This window comes from Lithobates pipiens, unplaced genomic scaffold, assembly GCF_037356315.1.
Source record: "Lithobates pipiens isolate NorthernLeopardFrog02 unplaced genomic scaffold, aLitPip1_a1.2 Scaffold_22, whole genome shotgun sequence".
In the NCBI taxonomy this organism is placed as follows: domain Eukaryota; kingdom Metazoa; phylum Chordata; class Amphibia; order Anura; family Ranidae; genus Lithobates; species Lithobates pipiens.
Window position 1 is genome coordinate 261,993,235 of NW_027507784.1, and position 24,910 is coordinate 262,018,144.

General features: G+C 42.9%; 1 protein-coding gene across 1 annotated transcript in view; it reads right to left on the bottom strand.

The window, feature by feature from the left end:
* Window positions 1-24,661, bottom strand: part of MCM5 (minichromosome maintenance complex component 5) — a 28,587-nt gene extending 3,926 nt beyond the window's left edge. The window contains exons 1-11 of the mRNA XM_077449019.1: window positions 24,402-24,661; window positions 19,027-19,153; window positions 18,443-18,571; window positions 16,179-16,351; window positions 15,344-15,499; window positions 15,093-15,259; window positions 13,965-14,136; window positions 13,435-13,546; window positions 13,208-13,351; window positions 10,171-10,413; window positions 3,944-4,056 (exon numbers count right to left, since the gene is read on the bottom strand). Coding sequence (XP_077305145.1) covers window positions 3,944-4,056; window positions 10,171-10,413; window positions 13,208-13,351; window positions 13,435-13,546; window positions 13,965-14,136; window positions 15,093-15,259; window positions 15,344-15,499; window positions 16,179-16,351; window positions 18,443-18,571; window positions 19,027-19,153; window positions 24,402-24,571 — 1,706 coding nt within the window. The 5' untranslated portion in view covers window positions 24,572-24,661. The remainder of the gene's footprint in view (window positions 1-3,943; window positions 4,057-10,170; window positions 10,414-13,207; window positions 13,352-13,434; window positions 13,547-13,964; window positions 14,137-15,092; window positions 15,260-15,343; window positions 15,500-16,178; window positions 16,352-18,442; window positions 18,572-19,026; window positions 19,154-24,401) is intronic.
* Between the last annotated feature and the right edge of the window lie 249 nt (window positions 24,662-24,910).

Consider the following 24,910-nt stretch of genomic DNA (forward strand, 5'->3'; position numbering starts at 1 on the left):
CCGGCCACCCGTGATCGCAGTAAAGACACAGAACAGCACAGATCTGCTGTTCCTAGTGATCAGGAACAGTGATCTGTTCTAGCAAGCCCATCCCCACACAAACCACACCCAGGGAACAGAGTTCACCTCTTCGACTTTTCTGTTCTCCAAAAGTAAAAAAAAAGTTAACCTATTTAAAATGAGCCCATCCCACAAATCTCAGACGCAGACAGCCAACGCATATGAAAACGTTGTTTAAACCACACAAGGTATCACTGCGATCGTTAACCAGTTGCCGACCGCCGCACGACGATGTACGTCGACAGAATGGCACGGGCAGGCATATGGGTGTACCTGTACGTCCCTGCCTTCCCGCGGGTGGGGGGCCCGATCGACCACAACCCCCGCTGCCAGCGGCGGTCGGAATCCGTTCAGGAGCGATCCGGGATGAGGGGGCGGCCATTCATTCATGGCCACCCCCTCGCGATCGCTCCTGACGAATGGAAGTGCAGCATGACCACTTCCTCCCCTGTAATGTAAATACAGGCAGAGGAAGTGATGTAATCTCTCCTCCGTGTCGGTATTTTTCGTTCCGGCACTGAGGAGAGAGGATCGGTGAGTTGCACCAACACTACACTACACAGTAGAACATGCCAGGCACACTCTCACCCCCCCTTCACCCCCCCAATCACCCCTGCACCCCCAGTGACACCAATTGCATTTATTTTATTTTTTTGCATTGGTGTCATTTGTGACTGTAATAACTGTTAGGGTTAGCCCCTTTAGTTCTAAGGTACCCCCCTAACCCCCCCAATAAAGGTTTAACCCCGTGATCACCCACTGTCGCCAGTGTCACTAAGGCTGGGTTCACATTGCAGCGGTTTATGAGAACGGATGTGATTCGCACCGCACTGCAGTGCAAATCACATCCGATCTCTGTGCGATTCGAGTTCAGCCATACAGATAGTATGGCTGAATTTGCGTCGCACCCGCCGCAAACTCCCTTTTTTGGTCCGCAGCAGAATCGGATCGCATGGGTGTTCACACCATGCGATCCGATTCCTGTCAGAGTTTGCAGATCGCACTGCGATATGCGAACTGATCTGGGGGTGTCATTAACATTTCACTGACACTCCCAGCAGTTCGCATAGGGCAGTGTGATGCGGGAACCCGCCGCAGATTTGTGGCGTTCCCACATCGCTCCAGTGTGAACCCAGCCTAATAAGCGATCGTTTTTCTGATCGCTGTATTAGTGTCACAGGTGACGCTAGTTAGGCAGGTAGGCATTTAGGTTCGCCGTAGCTTTTTATAGCGCCAGGGACCCCCATATACTACCGCATAAAGCCCCCTGATTGCCCCCCCATTTAACCCTCTCACCAGTGATCACCATATAACTGTTACAGGTGACGCTGGTTGGTTAGTTATTTTTTTATAGTTTCAGGGCACCCGCCAATTACTACCTAATAAAGGTTTAACCCCCTGATCACACGACGGGTGATACAAGTTTGAGGGTCAGATAAGGTCTGCGTCGCCCCAGGCAGCGTCAGGTTAGTGCCAGTACCGCCAACACCCACGCACAAAGCATACACCTCCCTTAGTAATATAGTATCTGATCAGATCTATATTAGCGTCACCAGCAGTTTAGGTTTCCCAAAACGCATTGTTAGCGGGATCAGCCCAGATACCTGCTAGCACCTGCGTTTAGCCCCTCCGCTAAGCCCAGACCAGCCCAACCAAGTGCAGTATCGATCGATCACTGTCACTTACAAAACACAACACACATAACTGCAGCGTTCGCAGAGTCAGGCCTGATCCCTGCGATCGCCAACAGTTTTTTTTGTAGCGTTTTGATAGTCGCTGACAGCCTAGGTGCTTTTTTACCTGCGAGTCTCACTAGTGTACCCCTAAATTTAGGGGTGTCTACTTTCCAAAATGGGGTCATTTGGGGGGGGGGGGGGGGTTGTGCCATCTTGGCATTTTATGGCCTTCAAAACTGCGATAGGTAGTGAGGAGTAAAATCAAAAATTTACACCCTTAGAAATCCTGAAGGCAGTGCTTGGATTTCGGGGCCCCGTACGCGGCTAGGCTCCCAAAAAATCCCACAAATGTGGTATCCCCGTACTCAGGAGAAGCAGCTGAATTTATTTTGGGGTGTCATTTCACATATGCCCATGGCATGTGTGAGCAATATATCATTTAGTGACAACTTTGTGAAAAAAAAAAAAAAAGTTTGTAATATTCCCGCAACTTGTGGCAAAATATAAAATATTCCATGGACTCAACATGTCTCAGCAAATAGCTTGGGGTGTCTACTTTCTAAAATGGGGTCATTTGTGGGGGTTTTGTGCCATCTTGGCATTTTATGGCCTTCAAAACTGATAGGTAGTGAGCAGTGAAATTACAAATGGATGCCCTTAGAAATCCTGAAGGCGGTGCTTGGTTTTCGGGGCCCCGTACGCGGCTAGGCTTCCAAAAAGTCGACCACATGTGGTATCCCCGTACTCAGGAGCAGCAGAATGTATTTTGGGGTACAATTCCACCTAACCATGGCATGTGTGAGCAATATATCATTTAGTGACAACTTTGTGTAAAAAAAAAAATATGTTTTTGTCATTCAATCGCTATATTCAATGGGCTCAACATGCCTCTTATCAATTTCCTTAGGGTGTCTACTTTCCAAAATGGGGACATTTGGGGGGGTTTTGTACTGCCCTGCCATTTTAGCACCTCAAGAAATGAGATAGGCAGTCAAACTAAAAGCTGCGTAAATTCCAGAAAACGTACCTTAGTTTGTAGATGTGACAACTTTTGCGCAAACCAATAAATATACAGTTATTGACTTTTTTTTACCAAAGACATGTGGCTGAATACATTTTGGCCTAAATGTATGACTAAAATTGAGTTTATTGGATTTTTCTAATAACAAAAAGTAGAAAATATTTTTTCTAAATTTGCGGTCTTTTTACGTTTATATCGGGGGGAGAAAAAAAAAAAAAAAAAAAATCGCAGTCAGTCAAATATTTTTAAAAGAAAGCTCTATTTGTGGGAAAGAAAGGACGCAAATTTTGTTTGGGTACAACATTGCATGACCGCGCAATTACCAGTTAAAGCAGCGCAGTGCCAAATTGTAAAAAGATCTCTGGTCATTGACCAGCAAAATGGTCCGGTCTGAAAGTGGTTAAGAGCGAGAGCAATAATTCTAGCCCTAAAGCTTTAACTCAAAATATGCAACCTGTAGAATTATATTTTTTAAAACGTCGCCTGGAGATCAAAGGTAAAAGTTTGTCGCCATTCCACGAGCGGGCTCAATTTTTGAAGCAATTGGGTATAAATTTACTCGGCACAATAAAATTGGGTTAACTTTACGGTTTTAATTCAAAAAGTATCCCCAAAAAAGTGCAAGACCTCTGCGCAAATGCGGTGTGACAAAGTATTTTAACTGACATTATATAGGGGAGAGAATATACACACACAAAATTTGAGCAAAAAAATAAAAAATAAAGATAAAAATAAAAACCTTGCCAACACCAAATCTTAGACATTGGCTCGGTCCTTAATTGGTTATATAGCAGAATGACAGCAGTAAAACCACTTATAGTTACATAGTAAGGTTGAAGATACCAGTCCAACCGGAGTGTCTACAATTGTCCATTGCACACACATTGGTCCCCTACCCTCAAGGAGCCCACAATCAAAAAGGTCCCCATTCATATACTAAAGCCAATTTTGGACAGAAGCCAATTAACCCAACAGCAGGTCTTTGGAGTGTGGGAGGAAACCCACGCAGGCACAGGGAGAACATGCAAATTCCAGGGCAGGTAGTGTCATGGTTGGGATTCGAACCAGCGGCCCTTTTTACTGCTAGGCGAGAGTGCCAACCACTACATCACTGTGCCGCCAACACTTTATTAATTGGCCCTACAATATAAAAAAAACTTAAACATTTAGTAAGAGTGGTACTCACGTTCTGCAATAAGCAATGTATTTCTTCAGTGTATTCAACTCTACCTCTCCTTCGACAGCCTGGGTCTGTGTTCGTGCACTGAGATGGACATTCATCACGTGCTTGGCCAAAGTCTGTAGGGTAAAAGATAAAGCCACACTAAACAAGAGAACTGTCAAACAGCCATTAAAGTAGTGCTTCACTATTATAATAAAAATTTATATATATATATATATATATATATATATATATATATATATATATATATATATATATATATATATATATATATATATATATATATATATATATATATATACAGCGGTTTGCAGCATCTCCTCCCTCTACCGACCGCCTAGGCCAGTGGTTCTCAACTCTGTCCTCAAGTACCCCCAACAGGCCATATTCGCAGGTTTTCCTTATCATCTTTCACAGGTGATTTAAATCAGTTGCTAGGTACGTTGGACAGCTATTTTATCTGGCAAATTCCCAAAATATGGCCTGTTGGGGGTACTGGAGCACAGGGTCAAGGGGATATAATGAGGCGATTCCCTTGGACTCCTGGGATATCGGAGTCAATACCATGAGTCTTCGGGTAGTCTAAAAGTAATCTCACGGTGCTCATGTGGGAAATTGGAAGATGCATTCTGGGTAAACCAGCTGCACTACATCCTGGAACTCTGTGCTAGCATCCAATGCCCTCAGCCAAGATGGCTACTGCCAGCATTTCATCAGGGGCAAGCAAACTGGATATTTGCCAAGCACTTCATGTAAAATATTGGCAATGGCCAAATTTAAAGAGTCCAAGCTTTTTTTTGTTGGACAAAGTTCCAATGCTTCCAGTAGTGACAAAGCTTAGCCATTTCCCTCCTGCTACATTTATAGTGGTCCATCTAGGTGCTTCAAAACACAACCCACACACACACACAAAACACAAGTTCATAAGTATGAAATTACATTCTGTGCACCTCTTAAAGTGGAAGTAAACTCCCCTATCATTTTCAGCCAAGGAAGCTGCCATCTTTGCCTTTGTTTAATCTTCAACTGCTATGGTGCTGCACATGTGATTCATTATGACACCAGCCATTGGATGGTTTGATAGTTTGGCTAAGCACAACCAATGTGCAGTTAGCATTCCCGGCATGTCTTTGTTATTTTAACTGTTTAAAACAATGGGTTTACTTCCACTTTAATAGTGTGCAAGTTTGAGGTTTTAGTCAAAATCACAATCTATACATTTTTCTTCAAATGTATTTTTCCCCCCCACAAAGCTTTTTGGTGGTATTAGATCAATGGTCATCAACCCTTTCCCCGGGCCACTAACAGGCCAGATTTTAGATGCAGACTAGAATACTGCAATCATTGAGCAGCAAATATCACCTGTGATATATTTCAGTTATCTTGCAAATCTGGCCCGTTAGTGGGTCCTGAGGACAGGGTTGATGACCACTGTATTAGATCACTTGTTTGTTTTAATACGGCAAAAAAAATTAAGAAAATATAGGGAGGGAGACAACAAAAGTAGGGCACTAAGACTAGAGGACTTATACTGCAGCCTGTAGTACACTGCGCCCAAAAGAGATATCCTCATGACCCTTTACATCTACTTGATGGAATGAAGACCAAATTGCGGTCTTGCAGATCTGAGCCATGGAGGCTTGGTGATGCACTACTTGAACAATCACTTGACGAATCCATTTAGGAATAGTAGATAGACGCTGCCTGTCCTCTTAGGACCTTCTGGCAACAAACAAAAGATCTGTTGTATGAAACTGAGCGGTCGCCTTCAAATAGACCTTAACTGCTCTTACCACATCAAGAGAATGTAGTGACCTTTCTTACGCAGAACAAGGTTATGGAAAAAATAAAATAAAGGCAGAATATCCTGGTTTAAATGAAAAACTGACACTACCTTCAGTAGGAAATTAGGATGAGGCCCCAATACAACCTTATCCTTATGAATAAAATATGGAAGAGCAGACAACTTGGATACTCTTCTTGCAGAAAATATGGCAACCAAAAAAAAAAAAAAAAAAAAAATTAATTTCCTTGCCAAGAAGACCAAGGGAATCTCTCATATTGGCTCAAAAGGCTGTTTCTGTAACGCTGACAAGACTAGAGTTAAAGGGGTTTAGGGGTGACCTAACTGGAGGATTAAGCCGCATTACCCACTGAATAAAGCTACGAACCAGAGAGTGAAGTGGTTCGGGGGGGGGGGGGGGGGGTGCAGGAAGAGGACACTGATAAGGCTGACACACTTGGCCTTTGATAGTACTCAAAGCCAGCTTAATTTCTAATCCCATCTGTAGAAATTCAGGGATCCTACCTTTATTTCCTGGGGTGCCAACCCCTGTATTCACACCAGGAGACATATGCCTTCCAGATTCTATAGTATAATGTCGGATGCCGGCTTCCTAGCATTAACCAAAGTAGAAACTTTGAAACCCCCTACCGCCATTTTTACGATCTTGGCAAACCAAGATCCCCTGGGCCACAAGAATCAACTCCTTCCCTTCCCACTTGATCCTGTGAAGAAGATGCCGAAGTAGCAGAACAGGAGGGAATGCATAGATCAGTGAAAACTTATCCCACGGAAAAACCAAGGCATCTGTTCTGCATGCCATCGGATCCCTTGTCCTTGACAAAGTTGTCTTTGTTGAGCCTGGATGCAAACAAATCCACGTCCGCAATGCCCCATCTTTGACATATTGACAGAAAGAGGTCAGGGTGAAGAGCCCACTCTCCCAGGAACAACTGTTGGCGACTCAAGTAGTCCGCCTGCCAATTCTCTGTTCCTGGAACGAAGATTGCCGATGGGCATAAGACAACATTCCTTGTCTAAGATAGGATATGATTCACCTCTCTGGGCCGCACGACTTCGTGCCCCCTTGGTGATTGATATAGGCTACTGTTGTGGCATCGAATTGGCTTCTGACAGGACAATTCCGTAATCTGTGTCCAGGCCTTCAGGGCCAGTCATTCTGCCCAAATCTCTAGCATATTGATGTCAGGGCCATTTCTGATTTGGACCATTTCCCTTGGACAGATGCTTCTTCCAGGACTGCTCCCCAGCCCAGAAGGCTGGCATCTGTTACCACCTTCCAGGTTACTGGTAGAAAGGATTTTCCTTTTTGAAGGTTCTTGGATATCAACCGAGGCTTTGATACACTTTGGGGGATAAACGCATTGGGATGTCCGGAACTTGGACCTTTTTGTTCCAAGTTGACATGATACAGTTTTGCAACAGTCCCAAAACTGCCTATAAGGAACGGCCTCAAATGAAGCCACCATCTTTCCCAACAATTTCATGCAAAGTCTAATAGGATTCTTCTTTGCTTTGACCAGCTTAATCAGTTCCCCTATGAACAGATCCTTGCCTGGGGCAAGAACGCCCTCTTCTGAGCTGTATCCATGATCAGACCCAAGTACCGCAATCTCCTTGATGGTTTTAAGGTATTCCAGGTTGCCGACTGCAGTGACCAAACTTTGGTTTAAGCAGGCTACCAACTGATCCATCAAGAGTAGACAGTCTAACGCAAGCCAGAATAGTTCTGCGTGGAGCCCTTAATCTCGCTAAAGGAGGAGCCAGGACCTGTCAACACTCTAGGTGCAGTAGCTAGACCGAAAGGCAGAGCTACGAACTGAAAATTAAGATTTCCAATCTCAAAGAGAAGATATTTCTGGTGAGCGGGAAATAGGCACATGGAGATAAGCATCCTTGATGTTAATGGACGCCAGAAGTTTTCCACCTTGTAAGATGGAGACTACTGATTGGATTGACTCCAAGCGAAAAGAGCAGATAATCAAAAACCGGTTTAGATCTCTGAGCTCTAAAATGGGTCTGACATCCCAATTTGGTTTTGGTACCGTGAAAAGGTTTGAATAAAACCCTAATCCTTGCTCTTCCAAGGGGACCACCAATATCACTCTGAGACAAGAGATGATCCAAACCTAGAAAGACTTTACTGGATTCTCTGGGAACATTTGACCTGAGAAAAACGAGGAGACTGGAACTCTAGTTTGTAACCTAGAGATATTGGAGGAAGCCTCCCATCTGTCTAGACATTGTTCCTGGCAGATCCTTGAAAACTGCAGAAGTCTTCCACCCCCACGCGAGTGAGCGGAGGCACCCCTTCATAAGGAGGTTTTAGTATTTTGTTTTGTGGGCTTCCTCCCCCAGGTCCTCTTGAACCTGGAACTGACCCTGAGGTTTACCTCTTGAACCGGACAATGGAGGCAGTCGTGACTGCCTGGAGGCTGATGCTCCTGGCACTGGAGAAGCTAGTTTAAAAGAAAAGCACTTAAACTTCTTAACTGGTAAAAGGGAAGTTTCTCCATTAGAAATTCTTTGGATATACTTATCCAGATCATCCCCCATGAAAAACTGGCCAAGAGCTTTTTGCATGGCGATTCGGCTGACCAGTTTTTCAACCATAAAATTCTACACACATGTACCAGCCCTAGCATAAGCCCTGAGGCCTGGAGAATAGAATCTTTCATAGCGTCTACTGTAAAACAATGCTTCTGATATCCCAGCCTGCTGATCAGGAATAGTTTTTAAAAAGGAATTCCAACTTTATCTGTTGGATCCTTTAGCATTTGAGCATTGTCTACTGGACAAGTCGGGTTTTTGTTCACACAGGATATAGCAGCATCAATTGCTGGAATCCCTCACTTTTTATTAAGCTCTTCCTCCATAGGATAAAGTGTTGAAAACTTGGAGGGGGGGGGACACGTTTCTGGGTGCTCCCACTCAGAATACAAAAGCTTTTTAGCAATGAATGATAGGAAAAGCATGAAATAGTTTGGGGAGGTTTTAGCAAACCCAAACCAGAAGACGGCTCATCGACTGACTGCGCTACCTGCAGCAAAAATGTAGAGCAGACCAATTCAGTGAGAGATTGTACCAACAACCATTCCTGTGAACCCCCTCCAGACTTACCGGAGGACTGCTGCAGGCTGAAGGAAAGGAAACTGCTTGTTCCGGACACAACCTGAGCTCTCTGAGGAAGCATGAGAAGGTATGTGCTCAATACAGCCCCAAGTGGTGTCACATAGGCATGACAACATTCACTAATTAAAAAGTAGACATTTCATAAGAACATTCTAATATTTCTTAGAAAAACTCTACCTTTCCCACCGTAGGGTTTTCTGTGGTAAAACTAGACCCAATCCTCACCCTTCAACGGTGGGTTCCGTTACAAACCTTCAGAAACCCACAATATTGCACCTGTAATAGCACCACCGCTAGTAAAAACTTTATGGCTTAACACCAAAAGTGCTGGATCCCGTGGTCAAGCTCTATAAAAAGTGTTTACAGGAAACACCTCGTTTCGTCAGATACGAGGCCCAGGTACCATTCAATTCGGCCAAAAATGACACTTTGAATGGATCCAGCCGCATGGCTAGCCTCAGCAAGGATTGCTCCAGTGGAGCTCATTACATCTTTACTCGTGACCAACACCTTAGACACTGGTGAAAAAACCCAAGGTACTCCCAGTATTAGGAGAGTTTTCTATAGGGAGTGGACTGTGAGGGCATGCCAGTGTCCATAATCTGAAGGTAGCCTATAACCCACATAGTAACTACTATGGCTCTGTGCCCATCAATGTTAAAAACACTGATGAGCGACATTTGAGCATTTATCAACATTTCAGTGCTTGAGCATTTTTACTGCTGACAAAAAGTCTCTCAGAACCAACTAGTTTTGGTTTTCCTTTCCTTTACATGGGAGGGAGGAGACAGTACACAAGAAACCTTAAAGGAATGGACAGCACAAATGGGGGGGGGGGGGGGGGAGACCCTAGAAAAGGTTCAGGGCCACTCTGCAAAAAATAATAAAATAAAATTGCAGAGTAGATACAGTGAGGGAAGAAAAGATTTGACCCCCTGCCGATTTTGTACGCTTGCCCACGGACGAAGATGGTCTAATTTTAATGGAAGGTTTATTTTAACAGTGAGAACAAAAATATCCAGGAAAAAAATAATAAAAATAAAAAAAAGTGATAAAATTGATTTGCATTTTAAATGCAATAATTTCCCCTATCAGCAAGATTTCTGGCTCCCATACTGTTCTGACAGGTATCTGTTCCTTCTGCAATTCTCATCTAGGCGACCGTATATCTACATTTCACACAAATAGTTGATTTTTTTTGTGCAAATGCTGACACCTTCACACAGCAAACTTTCCACAAATAGATCCCACAGGGAAACATTGAAATAATAATGCACTGCCAACTTGTCTTTACCATATCCCTCTGTTCATTATGTTCATCCTTCACAATGAAGATCATGTCGAACCTCGAGAGAATGGTGGGCATAAAGTCAATGTTTTCTTCACCCTTTGTATCATCCCACCGGCCATACACAGAGTTAGCAGCAGCAAGTACTGAACAGCGAGAGTTCAGAGTAGTGGTGATGCCAGCTTTTGCTATGGAAATGGTCTGCTGCTCCATGGCTTCATGGATGGCAACCCTATCATCCTCCCGCATCTGAAATAAACAAAGACATTTTATAACATTAAGGATTACAAGCTGTGAACAATAATCCCAATTACTTCTATTTAAACTGAAAACCACAGCTAAAAAACAATTACTCTCTTTTGCCTTAAAGAGGGAGTCAAAAAAAATAAAAAATAAAAAAATTTTTGCGAGTCAGCAGCTACTGACTTTTAAAATAAGGACACTCACCTGTCCCAGGGTCCAGCAATGTCGGTACCTGAGGCCGAACCGTCCCTCAGATGCTGCCTTTGCCATCTTTGGTATGGGAATCAGGAAATTAAGCCTTGCGGTTTCACTTTCTGGTTCCCTACCGCTCATGTGCGAGTCGCGCTGCGCAATGAGAATGGTCCACGCTGTCTCTGGGACCCGTGTGTCCCAGCAGACAGTGTGGGACAGGAAGAGGCATAGACTCCCATGGGAGTTTATGCCCGGAAGTGGGTGAAAATACCTGTCTTAGAGGTGTTCAAAAATCAGAGGTTCAATTTGTGTGAACCTCTGCTTTAGGTCAGCTAGTATTTAGAACTTATTTCATCAAAGTCTCACTTACATGATCAATATGATCTTGGCGATTCACAGAGACAGACTGGCTTGTACAAGCGGCATATGATGTCAACGGGGGATACCAGAGGACACAACGCGTTTGAGCATGCGCCAAGTCCAAAACGGACATGCGCACTGCTTTTTCAAGTGTAGGTATAAGCCAGACGGCGGGGGACGGCATTTAAATAGGAGTGGACAAGCAATAAGGTTTACAATAAAATTAACCCTATAATATACAAATCCGGGCTTGATTAATGGGGGGTTATTGCAATGACTAGATACATATATTTATATACAGATAATGGTGAGCTTCACAATGAATTATTGGAATATAAAGTAAATGTAAAGAATAAAATTAAATGAGAAAAATGAAAATAAAAATGGAAATATAAAAATAATAAAGTTGAATATGAAAATATATAAAAAGAAATTAAAAAAAATATAAGAGTAGTTGAGAATACTTAAGGATAAAAACAAAGAATGTATAATGAATCATAAATAGCTGATAAAATTATAAATATGAGGCAGTACTCATTCATGAGAATAAGCATGGATATTGATACGGATGGATCCGATTTTACCGTGTACTGGAATGCACAACAGAACCTCTTAAAAATGGTGAGCATTCCTAACAGGATAGATATCCCCCCCTCAAAAAAAATTTTTGTGTGTGTAAAACAACAACCTTATCAACTATTTGTGATTCATTAAACATTCTTTGTTCATTGTTTTTATACTTATAAGTATTCAATTACTCTTAACATTTTTTAATTTCTTTTTTTTTTTTTATTCATATTCAACTTTGATCATTTTTTTATTTTTAGCATTATTAGTATTTTTCTATTTTTATTTATTTATATTTTTATCTCATTTAATTTTATATTCAGTAATTCATTACCAAGTACACCGTTATCTGTATATAAATGTATCTAGTCATTGCAATCACCACCATTAATCTAGCCAGGATTTGTATATTATAGGGTTAATTTTATTGTAAACCTTATTTGCTCGTCCACTCCTCTATTTAAATGCCGCCCACCGCTGTCTGGCTTATACCTACACTTGAAAAAGGAGCGCGCATGTCAGTTTTGGAATTGGCGCGTGCTCAGAAACGCGTTGTGCCCTCTGGTATCCCCCGCTGACGTCATACGCCACTTGTACGAGCCAGTTTGTGTCTCTGAATCGCCGAGCATAGCAGAGCTTTCCCCCCAGAGCACTGCCGAGGATATCATTAACATCTAATCCGGGACATTGCCTGCTCGAGGGAACAGCTGAGTGGTTACACACACACACACACACAATATTGATTGTTCATGTAAGTGAGACTTTGCATTTATTTCATCAAATAAGTATTCTTTACTGATCTGGCGCTCTTCCGTGTTCTATATCTGTTCCCTGCTTATGAGCTGACTTCACTCAGAGGAGCTGCCGCGGGTGACTGTGCAAATATACCAATGGTCCCCCATCCACTACAGATAGCAAGTGACCTCTATTGGATCCCCTACAGAGTCCAAGTACTTTTAAAAAAAAACTTTAAAAACTTTGAAAGTGTTAAACACACATCAGAAGCTTTCAAGCGCCAGTATCTTGTGATGTTTAGTATTTAGAAGTTGACAAGTTAAACAGTATAGTGAACATGAATGCATCCAAAGAGTGACTACAATCTAAGTATACTGTATCTTTCACTGGGACAACGGAACTGCTGCCTATGACTTAGTCTCACCAAAGTTGAAAGACATGTTTGCCTACAGTACTCTTTGCTAGAGGCTGACATGAGCAAACAAAACCTTGCATGGACCAAGATGGATTCCTCCACAAAAGGAACAGTACAGGTAAAGAAACAAGGCATGGTAAATACAGCCGAGTAGTCCATTGCCTGCAGCTTCCAGAGTTCAATTTCTCTTGATGTTAAACAGTGCTTTGCCTATATAGGTCAAAGCAAAATGTCCACTTTGACATCTCCCCCCTAGCTGCTTTGGTGGTAGGAGAGACTAATAATCATACACACACACACACACACACACACGGTCACCAGGCACCTTTAGCAATCTAACTGTCTGCAATAATCTTTATGGCAATCACTGGTTTGGAGGCCCAGGTGGTATACTGGGCCTCTACTTATGTAGTAATACAGCAGCAAGACCTCACCCTCAGTCCAGTTAAACTGCCACTGCCTGCACTAGGAAGAACCTAACTTTATAGCAACTTATGATGTGGTTACCGGGTAAATGCCATTTAGCCTTACCTTATCAAATTCATCAATGCACACCACACCTCCATCAGCTAGCACCATGGCCCCACCCTCCATAATGAAGTTACGAGTCACTGGATCCCGCATCACGGAAGCGGTCAAGCCAGCAGCACTGCTACCTTTTCCAGAGGTGTAAATCTATTAACAAAATGACAGATAAATTAGAGTATACACCATTTACTGTATAACATCCCCCAACAGGGTCAAGATGTTACACTTACCCCTATAGGAGAGCATCTTTCCACAAATTTCAAAAGCTGAGACTTAGCAGTTCCAGGGTCTCCCAGCATTAGCAAGTTAATATCGCCTCTACGAGTTAGTCCATCAGGAAGCCTGAAAAAAGATTCAATATACTAATATTCAAGAACATGCATGGTAATAAAACCGATATGAAAGGGACTTTTTAATGAAGGTAAACGTAGTGCATATTCTAAAGCAGAATTAACTGAGTTTACACATCCCTTGCAGAGTATAGCCAACAAGGGGAGAAGCAAGGCCTCAACTTATGCTTTGGAATGGTGTCCATCCTGCTAGGGGTAGAATTTACACCCACAAACTGACAATTATCCCACAGATTGTTTGAACGCTAAATTTACAGTAAATGCATTTAGGTCAATAGTTTTCAATCTATGCCATGGATCCAATATCACCAATTTTAATGTTTGCCCTTCATCTGACAAGCCAACACAACCAGATTGCCACCTTCAATTGGTTACATTTAGTAGTTAAAATATGCATTCCAGTTGCCCACCTTTTGCGGGAGCCACCGAAGAGTAGACATGCAATGGCCTTCTTGATGTCACTGCTGCCATAAATAGAAGGAGCAATGCTTTTAGCGATTTTCTCATAGATATCAGGCCTGGAGGCAAGGCGCCTGAACTCTTCCTCTTCCTGAGGTGTAATAGTTCCTGCAGCACTTCGACCTATGATGTAAAAACAAAATCAACATTATTACACTGCAATATTAGGCTATCAGACTACCTGATTAGTCTAAAAGCCCATACACACGATCAGACTTTTTGACAACAAACATGCAAATTAGCTGTTTTGGAGCAACATCCGACTATGTGTACGCTCCATCGGACAAACTTTTTTTGGTTTTCATTGGACTTTTGTTGCCAGAAAGTTTGTCTGTTCACACAGCCAACAAAAGTCCGATGGAGCAAAGTCTGATCGTGTGTACAGAAAACCATCGCACTTTTGTACAAAGTACAAACAGGCATGCTCAGAACCAATGCAAAAGATCAGACAATACAGAAGTTGACCAAAGGTGGCGGTAAAAAGAGCAGAAAAACCACATGATTTGGTGAAAGTTGGCTGAAAAAGTCCTGCCATGTGTATGCAATACAAGTTCAGGGCCTTTGTACAAATTTTCCCTTGGATTTTTGTACAAAGTCCTATCGTGTGTATGAGGCTTAAGACTACACAAATGGGTTTAGGATGTGTTATTTTTTCCCCTTCCCTTTTCAAAGATCCAGGACTGTTGAGCAGTTAGAATGGACAACCTTCCTCTCCAAAAAACCTCTAGCAACAGCGCAAATCCTTAGTTCCCAGAGCTTTAAGAGCAAATGCTACACATTGTAAACATAGCCCTGCCCCAACTTTCAGAAGTATCGCTGCCATCAGTTTCAAAATGACTATTAAAATAGTGCATTTTCTCAGTTTAAGCATTTGATACATTTTCTATTGTGAATAAAACTGATTTTTCCAACATTTTCGGAATCGGGATTGTAGTAAGAGTAAAATCTAGTAATAAACACCAACAAACTCTTGTATCGCTAACCTTAGCTGGAAGCAATGCAAAGCATACCCACCATCCCAAGCCCAGAGTAAGTGTGCCAGTCTGCACCACACATGTGATAGTAAAAAGGAATTTCACCTGCGCCTTCTGTATCCACTTGAATGCCAACCACACGTATATATGAACTTCTAATACCCACTCCCACTCTATCTCGGCCTTTGTTTGAGGTTTTGCCACTTTTACGAATTGAGTAAATGCCCATAATGGTCACTCTGTTTCCAGGGACAACCTTGTCACAAAGGTACCTAAAAAATAAAGTACACATGAGAATTAAATTAGAAATTAAGGCACAGTACACAAAGACCAAAACCTTAGTAGGGGGGAGTTACCTGTCACAATATAACTGCATATGACGTGGCATTTCTCCATGAGGTACAGCATCTGGAGACTCTTGAAGTTTCAGTGTCTGGAAATCCACACATTTGCATTTATCTGGTATGATGAAATAAGGATCAAGGGGACATTTGGGGCGACCAGCTTGTTCCCTATGCCAAAGATTGCAGAAAGAAATTCAATAAATATAGTGCCACAAAGCTCCTTCGACAGATATTTTCCAATCTCCATCATATGGATGCCTTAATTTTTCAAATCCACTGACAATAAAAGGCTTGGAAATGTGTATATAACCCCTAAACACACGACCTTATTAATGTCCTTTAGTGATCTATAAGTTGGGTTTTATTAAAACATGCAAAAGTGCCCAAAAAGAGGAAACCAATTTTTAAAATCCAGTTAGACCTTGAATAGTGAAAACAGATATGGGACACATTTATCCTCCATTGTGCGACTGAGATCAATAAATAAAACTACTACAGTGGTACTGCATCTAAGCTCCAAACGCTACTCTTCCAATTTCTTTGTGCTTGATCTTTCCACACCTCCCTCTTCTCTCAAGCATTTACAGTTCATAGACTTGGATATTCCTATTTGCTATGAATATTCCAATTTGCTAGTAATGCAGGTCCGCATGGGTCTAGACTTCTAGTAATATGAAGGGGCCAGGTGTTACTGCACTTCACACCCATCAACAGCTTTCAGCATTCTTGCATTGATAATCTCTAAATAAAAAAACGCAACAATCTTTTCAATGCAGAAATCCATACAGGCCCTATACTTCAGAGGCCAATGCACGATCAAACAAGTTTAGCAGGCTTATGAACTTACGTGTTACACTTGCGAGGCATTGCATATCCCTCCAAGCCAGGTCTCACAACTATATTACTAATTGTATTTCGGCAACTTCGGCACTGGATAGAGATTTTAGTAGCCTTTGCTCTCACTGCTGTTGCAGCAATTACGATGCCAGGGATCTTCACAAGATGAGACATCTGCTCGGACTACAAAACATGGAAGAAAAAAATAAAATTATGGTATGCAAATACGGTGCTAAAGTAACCAATATTCATCCTCTTGATACTTTGGGCACACAATTGCTGGAACTGAGTGCAATAAGCATAGCATTGATCATGTAGGGAAAAAAAATAAAATAAAAAAGGCAGTAATCCAACTATTTTCACCTTACTGTAATCAGGGTACCTTAACCATTTCAGCCCTGGAAGGTTTTACCCCTTAATGACCAGAGCATTTTTTGCAACACAACACTGCTTCGCTTTAACCAATTGTGTGATGCTGTACCCAAACAAAATTGACATCTTTTCCCTCACAAATAGAGCTTTCCTTTAGAGGTATTTGATCCCCTCTGCTGTTTTTTGCACTATAAACAAAAACGAATTTTGAAATATATATTTACTACATCACAAAAAAAAAAAAAAAAAAAAAAAAAAAAAAGTCTTTATTAGTGCAGGCCAATATATATTCTACTTTTTCTTAATATCACAAGCAACGTATATTGATTTTTGTGCAAATGTTATAGCGTCTAAAAAAAAAAAAAAAATGTTTGTTTTTTACATGCGGTGATCTGCGATTTTTAGTGGGACTGCAATATTGTGGCAGACAGATCAGACACTTTAGGGACCACTGACATTTATACAGTGATCAGCGTATATGTACAGGAGCCAGCCGAGAAGTGGTTAACCACTTCAGCCCCAGGTTTTGGCCCCTTCCAGGCCATTTTTGCAATACAGCACTTTAAGGCTGCATTCACAACTGAGCGTATTGCTTTCAGGCAGGTCACCAATGTAGGTGGAGGAAAAAGACTGCTCAACTGCAAAAAAAATAAAAAATAAAAGATTTGTGAAGGGAGAAATTTGTAAAGGGTAGGGGGGAGGGAACTTATGAAGAAGTGAGAGCTGTGGAGAAAGTGGAGAGGGGGGAAGATATGTGAAAATTGCTGGGAGGGCAAATCGGCATAATGAGTTTCCCCATAACAGGTTTGTCATTTTCAGTCAACCTATAACCCTGACAGCATTACATCAGGGTTATTGGCTGGCTGCTCTGCTGTAAGTTAGGGTTGGGGGGGGGTTTAGATGGCTCAAATTACTTGCCTTGCCCCGGGCATTGCCAACCCACGCTAGCAAAAAAAAAAAAAAGTCTCCTAAAAGGCTCCAAATAGTGCAGGTCAAACCAGACAAGTTGTTTTCCTGGTCACCTCATTAAAAAGAGTTTTCTTCATTTCCACGGACTTGCATTGCTTTATGCACTTTATGCGTTTTAACACTAGTTTTCTTGTGGGATTATACACAATTTGTCTTTGTTGCATCAAGATGTAGAATGTCACTTCATTGTACACTAGCTCTGCACTTTTTGATCTACTATACAGGTCCTCAATGTAAAAAAGCAGAAAGCTGCCTGTAATCTACCTAAAAAGAAGCTCATGTACTTTGAGCTTAAGGCAGCAGAACGCCGAGATGTGAACAGGGGCCATATAAATGAATGGAATTTTGCTGGAACATGAGATGAGCGCTTTACGAGCTGAAACCGCTAAGGTGTGAATGGGCCTTAACCAAAAATTGCATTCCTAGAAGATTGCAGGGATGCCATCTAGGGGGAGTGCAGTCGTGGGAGCCAAGTACCCATCAAAACCAGGTAACCCCCCCAAAATTTTTTATTACATGCCAAATATGGCATGTCATGGGGTAAAAAGGTAATTAAAGCAGAAGTTCCACTTTTGTGTAAAGTAAATACATTGTAGTTTGTTTGAACCGACTGAAGTATTTCTAAACACGAATTAGTTCCTGCCATTGGAATCTTGGCTTCTCTTTGGGCAAATAGAGGAAAAAGTTGTGAATTTCATCATCCCTACTATTAAAATCCTTTGGGGGGGGGGATAAAATATAAATAAAAATCTACAAGCTCAGCACCATCTAGTGGCTGAAGAGAGATCTCCCCCTCTCCCTCTCACCACACAAGTGTAAAGCATCTTTTTTTTCCACTCAGATGTGGATAAAGTTTGGTTTTGCATCTACAGTTACACCACAGATCTAAACACAAACCCCCCCCCCCCCCCCCATTTAAAAACTGGCAAGTACCTTTAGACTTCGAATATTTGCAGGATTAGCATCAGACCGCAGCATGACCTGAATATCTTGTACAGTTTCTTCACCGGTAGGCCGAGGACGGGTGACTTCATCCGCTACCTCCTGTGCTGCTTCTTCCAACTATGATTAAACAAATACCTTGCACTCAGAATAGTAGTAATCTCAAACAGCCACATTTCCATTTGCTAGCCCTACTCAGTTACAGAACAGAGCTACAGAGCAAAGAAAACATTACAATGCATCAATTATGGGACTTGTGTGCCGTTCTTGTCTGAAGTCATCTGTAATTGCAACTGCTGACACTGAGCACCTGCAAGTCATGCTACCCAATACTACATACAATAATGTTAATAGTACAGTTGGAACACCGAGTAGCAAAGCTCAGATGATTGATCACAGCGACTCATCAGGGCTATGCCAATTTTTCATGTGAATTATAGCTGTGACTTAAGGTAATCTGGACACGCTAGAGCACACAACCTTATTACATTAGAGGGACCAAGCTCCAGATTTTTTTTTCCTAAGTTAAGTCGATGTATGTCTAACAGTTATCTTCCCAGGAATGTATAACTTACCAGTTGAAGATGATCTGTGGGTTGCTTGTAAAGGTAATCAGCAAGGTCCTCATCAAAACTGGCCAAATCTTCCATTTCCACCTCGATCCAGTACTCCCCCAAGTTATAGTGACGTTTGAGCTCATCTCTAAAAACAGAGCCACCATTAATAAGACAATCTTAGGACCAATATACAATGCCCAAAAGGAACCGCAGATATTTACAGGGAAGGCATAGAGCCCAAATTCTAGCGGTATAAATCACACAATTCCTCATACCTAGAAGTAGTCAGCATTTCTGGACACTGCCAAAGTGAAAGGAACATAAAGCCCATTGCACAGATGTAATTTACTGATTTTTATTCACAGGATCTTGACAAAAAGATTGTGTAAAATGTTATGTAAAGGCTTTGGGTAAAAATGTGTTTGCAATGGTAAAATTCTTTGTTGCCAGTGTTGAAACATACACTTGCACATTACTGCACCCAAAACAAAGTTTTCTATTTGTTTATGGCTGTGCATGTTCTATAGACAATGCATTTATATGCAGAGCACTAAAAAAAAGTAGCTTTTTACTCCTGTGTGCAAGAGGCCTAAAATTGCTTAATCCCACCATTAACCCTTCCATCATCCAAACTGGAAACATTTCATGAAGATATCTTTCCTTGGTTGCCCGTACTTTTCAATTATACAAGAATGGCATTGGCTAATACAAATCCTGTACACGACCACCTAGCACAAGATTTGCAGCATTTACATTACTAATATGGCCATGTCTACTCCTGTCTATTTCTGTTGGGGGTCCCCCAAGGCCATGTTCTTGGACCCCCTTCTCTTCTCCATCTAGACCTCTTACCTTGATAACCACCCACGGCTTCCAATACCATCTATTACGCAGATGACAACCAAATCCGTCTGCTCCTCACTCCTTCAGTCTCCTCTCGCATTACTGACAGAGGGTTTAAGTGGCATGACATCCATGCTAAAACCGAGCTGGTCATGATCCCCCCTGTGCCCTCTTCCATGACTTTTCCCCATCATAATCAATAATACAACCATCAATCCCTCCCCTCGTGCCAGGCTACTAGATGTAACCCTAGACTGCCCTGTCCATTCGGCCCCAAATCCAATCGCTGTTAAAAGCTTGTAGACTACACCTCTAACATCTCAGAGTCACCCCTTTGAACAAATGAATCCACCAAGCTCCTCATTCACTCCCTATTATCCCTCGCCTTGACTATTGCAACTCCCTTCTCATTGGCCTGCCTCTCCATAGGCTATCCCCTCTTCAGTCTATCATGAATGCTGCTGCCATGCTTATCTACCTTACCAACCATTCAGTATCTGCCACCCCTCTCCAATCCCTACACTGGCTCCCGATCGCTGAGCAAATTCATCTCTAAAATACTAACATATAAAGCCACTAACAAGCCTCCCCCCGAGCTACATTCCAAATCTTGAACTCTCTACCTCCACCTGTCCGGATATCTCCTACTCGAGTTTTCAGGCACTGCCTGAAGACAGCTAATCTCTTCTGGGAAGCCTATCACAACTAATCTTTTACCATCAGCTTATTCCCCAGTCACAAACTTTTGTACCACCTGCTCCACCCCATTAGATTGTAAGTTCTTCTGAGCAGGACCTTCTTAATCCTCTTGTAACTGTATTGTCTCCCTTTTAATTTGTAAAGTGCTGCATAAACTGTTGGCGCTAAACAAATTCTGAAAGTAATGTTTAAATAAAATGGTGTGCGAGAATGGCGGTGCATGTGGCACTGTAGATGGGTGTTATTTGGATAACACGTTGGCACAGCAAGTTAAAGTAGTCCAGCCTGAGCATTTTAGGCTGGGCTTCTATGGGTCACAGGAGTGCAATTTGTTTTGCACTAAGTGACCTGTTTTCATAGGGCAGCAGGCTGAAGTCTGCTCACGTCATCCCGACTTCAGAAGTCTAGATCCACCTGCTACCAGGACTGATGGCAGTCTCAGCAAGTCGCCGAGACAGCCACTTCCCACAGCTCAGCGCTCCAATGAGCATGGAGGAACAGAGCAGAAGAGATACTGACAGTCAGAAGCTCTCAACTCGGGGAGGAGTGAGAACCGAGCCATCAACAGTGTTCGATTCTCAGTGCAGAGACGCCAGGGGACAGCTGCAGCATCAGTCTGATGTTGCATCCACCTAGGCAAGTATGAATATAAAAAAAAAAAAAAAAAAAGTAAAAAACACCCCACACTCCTTTTAAGTGCCATCAACCCCACACACATGCACCTGGGGATGCAGCAGAAATCATTTTGATTACCAGTAATGACAAAGGAAATCTCCAGAGATACCCTACTACAGCACCAAATGCAGACTGGTACATCATTTTACAATTACTATTTAATAGACTCTTTCTTCCATGTTTAAGATTTAGATGAAAGAGCAATGTGCATTTACTTAGAACAATCAAACAACCTAAATGGAATCAAAGCATGGCTAAAGATGGCCATAGACAAAAATCAGATGGTTCAGCAGGCACCAGCCAAATGATGATCCACGTGCGCTTCCACTGTCTTCTTGGAAATTTGTTCTTGCTCAGCGACTACTGATCAGTGTACTTTGGTGGAGTCTCCCTGCAGTCAGAATCCAATGTCTCAGTGGGAAGATTTTCCCATCCACCTCACTTGTGTGGATGGAGGAACATGTTTCTATTTTTCACTGGCCTCCTGTGACAGCTTGTGCAGTGACGTGCACTGACAGATGAGGGGTCTATTAGATCCCTAATCCCTCCTTTGCCCCACAAGGCAACCAGAGATCAGTTTGATTGGTTGTTACCAAACAGGTAAGCAAAGTGAAAAAAAAAAAAAAAAAAAAAAAAAACACTCATTGCCATCGGTTCTATCCATCACATTCCTCATCCTGAAGGCAGCTGTCCAGATTTCTTACAGCGATCCTGGGCTCCCAAATGGGAGAGCCCCATATAAGCGAACAGCTGTAGAGTACAGATTCCAGGTATAAATTGATCCAAAATATACTGATACTGGGATGATTGCAGCTATGACCCTGGTATAACTGCTTCCACCTGAGGATGAACCAATACATTTTAAAGGCTGGAAGAGTTTAGGTCAAGGGTGCCCAACCAGTGGCCCACAGAGCCCTCTGATGTGGCCGTTGACCTCTTGCCCTAGGAAGGCAGGTTGGCAAGCCCAGATTGCTGACCCGCCATGCCAGAGCATCAGTGTTGTGAATGAAGGCGCCAGTAGGAGGCGGCAAGTACCTGCAGAGCAGAGGCGCATAAGCCAATGCTTCCTGTATACTGCCGGCTCCTGTGATAGGCGGAGTGATACCAAATGCGCTCTGCCTGGGACAGCAGCAGCTGGCGATAACTGAATGGAACTCATTAAAATCACAGTCTATGTAAGGGCATATCTGTTCTGCAGTGGTTACTGGGCTGCTTTTAAACTGATCCGCAGGTGCACCTGTGGGTAACCTGCACAGAGCCATAGACTTCTGGTTTTACCTGTGGGTTGGGGGCTTTCAGAAAGTGCACCAAACATGCATGATATAATAGAATTGTACGGCAAAGTGCAGCTAACCCACAGGTGAACTGTGCTGCACTTGTGGCATGGGTAGACCACAAACCATCAGTGTAAAAGCAGAGTTAGTCCCCTTTTACACGATCCGTCCAACTCAATCTGACCTTTTATTCACCTTTATAGAGCGGCAGATGAAACCAGACTTGTGTCCATTTACACTCCCCTACCTCAGATCCGATCTACTAAAAAGACAGAAGTGGATCTGTTCCCTTCTATCTGATCAGATGGCCCGTAGAGTGGGCCGTTTGTGTCCACTCTGCATATGCAGAGTGGACACGGACCTGTCATCTGCCCACTCCTCTCATTGTGGCCCGCAACTGGTTACTAAGTCGCTTAAGTGGCCCTCGCTCTTCAAAAGGTTGGGCACCCCTGGTTTAGGTGATGTGTGCCATCACTTAGAAAGAGAAATTGGATTTGAATATATCATGATGTGGATATACTATGAATACAAAACAGAAGGCATGTGGAGAAAATCTCAAAGCTGGCCATACTTTACATTTAGATTGTACAATCTCCTTTATGTTGGAAACACACACAGATTATCTGATTGATGAGCGATCAAAACAGAACTGCAAATAATCAAATATCCATAACTTCACTTTCATTTTATTCAGACCAGATTCAAACTAAGGGCCGGTCCCCACTGGTGTGATGTCCAAGATGGGATGCAAGTCACATGCGATCGGGTTTCAGCCAGATCGTATGGCTGAATTCACATCACATTTGGACCAAACTCACAAAAGGACATTATTTTTGGTCCGCAGCGGAATTGGATTGCATGGGGGTTGACAACTGATATGCTTACCGATTTTTTTTTTTGTTGGGGGGGTCATTTACTTTCAATAGACACTCCCAGCAGCTCACATAGGGCAGTATGAACTACGAGACACGTACAATGCAGGAACCCACAGTGTATTTGCACATCACTTACAGTGTGAACCGAGTCTAAAAAAAGTCTACCAGGCAGGAAAATTATGAGTTTTGCATCAATTGGCAGTACTGAGAGATTTTATGGCTACCACCGTATTTGTAACAATCTGATTTTAAAACTACTATAAGGGCCGGTTCACACAGCGGGCGATGCGAGGCGACACGACTCGCTCCCGCAAGTCGCCCCCGTTCTGTACAATGGAACCGTTCTGAGAGGAGCGACTCGAGTCGCTCCGACTCAGAAAAAAGGTTCCTGTACTACTTTCGGGCGACCTCGGGGCGACTTGCATTGACTTCTATACAGAAGTCATTTGCAAGTCGCCGCCGAGGCCGCTGCAGGTCGCGGCGAGGCAAGTCGGAGTCGCCTCGCCTGCAGTGTGAACCGGCCCTAAAGCCTAGTACACACTGGTCGGAGCGGTTGTACTAATAATCCGATGTTAGTACAGCAATCACCCTGCTGTTCTTTTGTATTCTGATAGCCCCGCCTCCCCATACCAGAACACTCCCATTGGTCAGTTGCTGGTTTTCCAGTATGCTCACAATTTGGCTGACATCTGTCGGACTGGCTGCCATACACAGGCCAATGTGGATCAGTTTTTATGCAAATGCCCGATGTGCCCTTACAGCCGTACCTTCTTTATTCAAACAGAATCAAATAGCTTGTCAGCTATAGATTGTTTTCTTTTCCAAGTGATCTCTTGGGAAAGCAAATCTAATCAAAGCATGTATTTGCCATTGTTAGATCAATGCGAAGATAAACCTACACCGTCTGTATCCAATCAGGAGGGCCCTGAATGGAAGATCTCCAGCAGATTGTATAGTGTACGATCAGCTCACACATGGGACAATGTAGATCTCCTTTATAGAAAGGTACAATGTGCTCCCCACTGACCTGTACTTATAAGTGAAGCCGGTGCGGTCGGTGCCATAGCGGTACTGCCGAAGGAACTCTTTGAATCTCTTCTTCAGCTGAGACTTCTTAGCCTGGCCATCCTCCCCCACGGGCTGCTCGCCCCCGAAGCTGTCACTGTAGAAGATACCGGCATCATCGAAACCTGACATGGTGGAAACACGAGTACTTCAGTACACGAGAACAACACAGCACTGCCGCTGGATCACGAGACAAAAGCGCGCCAAACACTACTTTTCGCGCCAAAGCAAAATCGCGCCACGCTGGAAAGGCCGCCCACGCAGCTTCCAATTGGTCAAACTGCAACCGCTGGCGTGGCTTGGGCGCGGCTCTTCCAATAGAGGCGGGGTATGACAGTTGGCATAGTGGGGATGTAGAATGCGTTCATGTCTATCGGCGTGGAGCCATTTTGTAGAGGATTAAATCTCCGAGAAAATGGCGGACAGATCTCTTCTATGACAATGTGTGTCACTAAAGCATAGCTCCAAACT